Source organism: Octopus bimaculoides, chromosome 11 (genome assembly GCF_001194135.2).
Source record: "Octopus bimaculoides isolate UCB-OBI-ISO-001 chromosome 11, ASM119413v2, whole genome shotgun sequence".
NCBI lineage: Eukaryota > Metazoa > Mollusca > Cephalopoda > Octopoda > Octopodidae > Octopus > Octopus bimaculoides.
Window position 1 is genome coordinate 65,113,151 of NC_068991.1, and position 6,426 is coordinate 65,119,576.

The following is a 6,426-nucleotide window of genomic DNA, read 5'->3' on the forward strand; positions in this document are numbered from 1 at the left end:
ATGACAGTGCCGCCTGATTGGCATCTGTGCGAGTGGAATGTTAAAAGCACCATTTGAGCATGGCCAATGCCAGTACCGCTTGACTGGCCCTAGTGACGGTGGCATGTAAAAGCACCCACTACACTATCAGAGTGGTTGGCGTTAGGAAGGGCATCCAGCTGTAGAAACTTTGCCAGATCAGATTGAGCCTTGTGCAGCCCTTAGTCAAACCGTCCAACCCATGCCAGCATGGAAAGCAGACGTTAAACGCCGATGGCACATACATACATATATATGTATATATATGTAGGAATTAAAGGTAATGCTATGCTACTTTGTAGTAATCATTATTATCATTCACACACCCCCACACACCAGGTGCCAAAGTGATTGCAGAGCAATGTTAAAAGTTTTTGCTCAAGAATACAATGCAGCGCCAAGTCCAGGAATTGAAACCACGATCTTTCAATTGTGAGTGCAACACCCTAATCACTAGGCCATTCATCCTCAACAACAACAATAATAATAATAATCTATACCCTGATACAGTACCTGGCAGTGACTTCCATGATATTTCTGATCTTAAATGATTGGAAGTGTTAACATGTACATGTTTTCTCTTATATGTCAGTTGTTTGACTTTAACCAGTTGAGCACGGCCCCTTAATGTTTGACGATATGTGCGTCTGATCATGAACAGGAGTAGTGTGGGAGTATTATAGCTATGTGTTGAGAGGAATTCTTTGAGTTTGAACAATTCACCTCTGGAAACAAGGGTGTTTCATTCATCATCCTGAAACAACCCTGAATCAGGGACCTTTTCGGCAGGGCGGACTACTCAACCTGAAGAAAATTCTAACTGGGCCTCCACCTGCAAGGTCATGCATTGTTTATCTTGATATGAGGTTACCATATCGCATACATGGTTGTGATGCGTGTACCTGGTGTACCCTTATCAGTCGGGTAATTGCGGTTGACCTATCGCGCATTCAGTACATCATGGATTTTTCTGGCTGATAAATGTAAATTTATATCGCAGACTCCTCAGTATATCACAGGTTTCTGTGGCCGATAACTATTTATATCTTTTTAGATTTTAATTATTTCTGTGGGAGGTTTTGGAACATAACACCTACGATAGTCGAGGGATTACCGTATTGGGCTTTGCATATTTGTACCCCAGCATCACTTTGACATCATGCACTGCTCTCTCGATAATCTTATTAAATTCAGTGCTCAGGTACAATACAATTTGTCAGAAAAGAGTGAAAGAGGGGACAGAAAGCAGCAATAAGTTGAAAAAAGACAGACAGTTTATAATAACCAAAAGTGCACGCATTGTACACAGGATAAAACATAAAATGGCAGAAACATTAACAATAAAAGAGTCACAGACAGGAAAGGATGCATAGATATAAAAAGAAATAATAAAGTATGAGAAATAACTGAAATAACTTATCTACTTAAATTCATTAATTTAGCCATATCATTTAAGGGGTGATACAGACCATGTCATATTTAATAAAATCTTAATTTAAATTTTGCTCTTTGTCAGAAAGAAAACAAAAAAAAATCTTGCAAGCAAAGGGGAGATAATTTCCAAAAATTACAAATAGATTTCACAAAATTCTCTTGAAACTTTCCTGGAAGCAATATAAAAGTTATTTTCTCACCTGGGTATGTTCTCAGGAGACTCCAAATCACTGTGATTTGGCATATAAATCATATCACTGTTGTCACTAGCACTGTCGATTTCATCTACTTCATCAAAGCTTAAGTTGTCACCCTCTTTCTCGCTGTTTGAGTCGTTTGTTCCACCAGAGGTCATTGATTTAGATTCAATAGTTTTCTACAATCAGAATTAACAAAATACCAGATTTAGAATGGAAGAAAATAATCATCACTAAAACCAACATCAGATCTATCATTATATCTAAACATTACTTATGAATAATTTGTTTTAAACAAGTTAACTCAAAATAGATGAAGTTATAAATAATCACATGTAAATATTGGGTTAAAAACCCCTTTGGATAAAAAGGGTCAAAAGCTACTTGTGAGATGCAAGCCCAGCCTTCAACTTTTGCTAGCCAAAGGATTTCCTAATTCAATATTTATATGCCATTATTTGGAGCTTTATCTACTTCAAGTTCAACCCTTTAGCATTTAAACAGACCATATCCAGCCCAAATTTTCTACTTGTTTTATGTTCAATCAAGCTAGATCTGGCCTCTCACACCTACCATACAATGTTTTTCCAAAAATATACAATCACATCATCAAAGTTACAAGAAAATGCATGATTAATTCCAACCAATGTGAATAAAAAGGTATCCATTTTATAGAATAATATGAATACTAAAGGGTTAAAACAAATTATTTCAAATTCTCCCAAAGTTTCTAAATGCTTATGACATAAATTACTTGTAATTCTTGCCATTGTTGTACTCAAAAATTTCTGTCATGTACCCAAGTAACATGTGCTAACCCAGTTAATACAACAGTAACTGGTATTATGTTATATTTTATAACACATTTTTACTAGTCTTAGAAGTGGTAACCTTTCATGTTGACAACCATTAGTGGGCTACATGTGTTCATATTAATACCAGCACTAGAGGAATTGTTTTCTCAAACTTAGACTCTCTCTCTCTCTCCCTCTCTGCGTGTGTGCGTGTGCGTGTGTGTAAAATCATCATTTAATGCCTCTGACTTCCATGCATGCATGGGTAGGGCAGTTGACAGGAGCCTGCCAGGTAGAAGACTACCCCAGACTACTGTGCCTGTTTTGGCAGGGTTTTTATGGCTGGAAGCTTTTCCTAAAACTTTTTTTGTTTGTTTGTTTGCTTGCTTGCTTTTTCATAGCTTTCACTCATTTTCTTTTTAAACCAAGGAGCTATCAGTATGGTATAAGAAGTCTTATGCTTTGTAACATTTTGTATCTAACAAGGGTTCTGCTTTCATAGCATAGTATCTCATAGTGCTACATTATAACACTTTAGCATACAAGTCTTTTGTTCTTAAAGCATATAAGAAACTATAGACAGCCATATCTATTACAGGAAATTATCTAACCTTAAAAAACAGTCTTTAACTATACTTAACCTATTTAAAGTTATCACAATGTACAATGGTACTGTTACTTTGACAAGATCAATGAATTGTAATAGAGATTGTAAAGCCACTTCTCTTCAGAAAACTATCTTAACATGAATGTTTTTGAAGGTCAATAGTCTGTATTTAAATATTTCTTACTCATTAAGGTCATTTTAAAACCCCAGCTTTACTTGTATCCAAAACATTGTTTAAAAATGTAGCTTCAGTAGCAATTTTTGTAAGAAGGCTGATAAGTGGGAATTTTACACATTTTTTCTCTTAGAATCATGAAAAATCATGTCAGCTATTTGTAATGAGTGGATGACAAAAATACTATAGCACCTTGATGCACCTTTGCATAACTGCAAATGGCTGCCCATTTGCAGTTATGCAAAATATCATAGCCAGAAACTGAGTTTTACATTCTGTAAGACATTTCATTTAACCAAAATATAAACAACTATACAGTTGATCTGAAACAAGGTACAGTTCAAATAAAAATACCCCCATAATGCAATGTCTGCATGATAAATTTATTGATTTATACTTTATTCCTGTATACTGTCACAGCACAGAATCATACATTTTTCCCTCTACAAAACTTTGAAATATCTGTTAATAAGTCTATGATGAAACATGCTAGATTTGTTTTCACACAAAATATACTCATAAAATACGTGCCTTATGCAAATGTGTGTCTTACACACTGGCGAATACAGTAATTAAAGATATATGGTCACAAAAACAACTGTTGTAACAATTTATGTGAATGAATGAAATAACAGATCTATTCACTCAAGTGAAAAAATACGGAAAACCTAAAGTTAAATGTGATACTATAAACTGGTTTTATAACATGATTAAAGCAAGGTTACCACAGGCTTAAAATCTTCATCATCATCATCTTCAATATCAGCACAATCTGTGTGGTCATCAATGCTAATGATAGAGTTGTTCTGAGAGAAACAAAATTTAAAGAAACAAAAATCATGTTAGAATAAATTAAAATTAACAGTACCTCAAGTAGATAATAATCGATAACTATTCTAAATTGACACATTCACACACTCTGATACTCACTCACTCACACAAACATAATGGAGAGTAAAATTTTGCATAATCATCAGATATGTAAATTAGCAAGAAATATAGCATGACAATTTATGTAGGACTGATATATATAAATAGATAATTTTGACTTTAACAACACTACTATTTCTGCCAAGCTCTCATGATTAAGTAACAAGAAAAATAAATATATGTATATATACAAAAAAATCATCAAATTATGACAATGATAGTAGCAGCACAGATGACACAAAGCAAAAAATGTTTTAGTAAAAAGCTTTTAAAAAAAGAAGCAAGCCTTTCTATAAAACAAGCAGCTTACATTGGGCTTTTAATGCAACAATCCCAGTTAGTAAGATGAGGATATTATATTCTATATATATATATTAGTAATATTTCAGAATTTGTTCAGTCAGAGATTAAACAGAGTTGCCAAGTTCATTATTTTAAGTAAATGTTAAACAGGAAATCTATTCTTTATGTTTAAATATCAGTTGATAAAAGACACAATATTAATACTATAGGTAGTATATAGACTACTGCTAAAACGATAGACTTTTGGTTGGTCAGTTTATTATCTTTCACTGAAAGTTGATGATTTAGTCAGTTTGGTAGGAATATAAATGACAAACAACTCAATATTAGACACTGGTAAACCAAGAGACATTTGGAAGTAGTCTTTATGTGAACCTGTTAAATCTATTATGTCTACAGGATATAATGTTGTTTCAATTAGGTTGTCTGGAAAGTTCTTAGCATTTTTAATATGCGACAAGGGATATAAATAATTGACCTTTCAATAAATTTTATTTATCATCTAATTTTGAAGGTCTTCCACTGCGACTGCCATCTTCTAAGTAAAACTTTGTGGTTTTAAACTTTGCAAAACTACCTTCAAACAGTTCATTCACCTACAACATCATCACCATAAACTTCACAAATGTTTTTGCAAGTCTTTGCAGCATTTTCTCCTTTTTAAAAAAAGAAAAATGCATTACAACACAAATATGAAATTTTGGGTTATTCATTTTAAGTGTCAATAAAGGGTAACTGGAATGAAAGATAAATCTATTTTTAGTCAGGAACAACGAAGAGATTCACTACCACTTGCCAAACTTTTAACTGCAATACCAAACTTTTAACTGTGTTATGTTTCAGGTATGTTCAACGAAGCATTAAAAGATTTAGCTTAAAAACACTCAAAACTTTCTGGACGACCTAATATAAGTTATAGGTAAAATAAAGGTGAAATAAACATCAGAAATGCTTTGCCTCATGTAGAAACTGCAGGAACTACCCAGAGGTTTTGCAGGCTCTTCTAAATCCTTTGCAATGCTGTAAACCCTTTTGTATCATCAGCAGGTATCTCAGAGTCACAAGTGTTTTGCTCCTTAGCCTGTATGCTTCACCTGAGTGGGGCAGCAAGGAGTGAATTAGTTTTCACCTATGGAAAGTTCCACTTGCAGTCTCTTAATAACCATCTTGAGCTAGTTTCAGCTGCCATGCCTATTTCCTTGATGGCTTTCTTTGTTGTCTGGGTTCCAGACCTATCTTCTGCAGGAAACAGTGCACTGATTTAGATGGAAAGCCAAAACAGGCAACTTCAATTGTTCATCCCACTCACTGTTAAAGCCACATACTCTTTAGTAGTCATAACATCAATGCCAGAAGACTGAATAGAATTACAGTACTGATTCTTACTGCTGTTCCAAATTTATCAATCAAAATCTACTTCATGATCAAGCATATCTATCTGAAAAATCCTATGAATAGAACTAACGTTTAGATCAATGTAAATGATATAAGACTTTCATAAAAACTGCTTGAAGTCTTGTAACGGTATAAAAATACCAAGTTTTCCTCAACTCACCTGTTTTCTACTTCAACATCAGCCAATTTTGCAGTGGAACACCTTATCAACTACTATTGCAGAGGACTAAACATTTTAGTTACATTTCTGTCTTACCACAATATAACAGCATTGGAAAGTTATTAAGTTAATTGTTGTATCAAATAAATATCCACACCCCATCATTTTACTTTTTAAACAACAAACATTGAAAGTGAAATCAGTTAACTACAAAAGAATTTTGGAAAAAAAACAAAGTTACTGTTATCTTTAACAAACCTGAAACACTGATAAAAATACTAATCTACAAAATGACTAGTGCAACAACTTAATAAACATAAAAATGAGAGAGAGAGAGAGAGAGAGAGAGAGAGAGAGAGAGAGAGAGAGAGAGAGAGAGAGAGAGAGAGAGAGAGAGAGAGAGAGAGAGAGAG

At 33.8% G+C, this 6,426-nt stretch overlaps 1 protein-coding gene across 1 annotated transcript in view; it reads right to left on the reverse strand.

Moving 5' to 3' along the window:
• Nucleotides 1–6,426, reverse strand: part of LOC106882850 (uncharacterized) — a 191,012-nt gene that overhangs the window by 41,372 nt on the left and 143,214 nt on the right. Inside the window, exons 22-23 of the mRNA XM_052971999.1 lie at nucleotides 3,951–4,031; nucleotides 1,653–1,828 (exon numbers count right to left, since the gene is read on the reverse strand). Of these exons, the coding sequence (XP_052827959.1) occupies nucleotides 1,653–1,828; nucleotides 3,951–4,031 (257 nt within the window). The remainder of the gene's footprint in view (nucleotides 1–1,652; nucleotides 1,829–3,950; nucleotides 4,032–6,426) is intronic.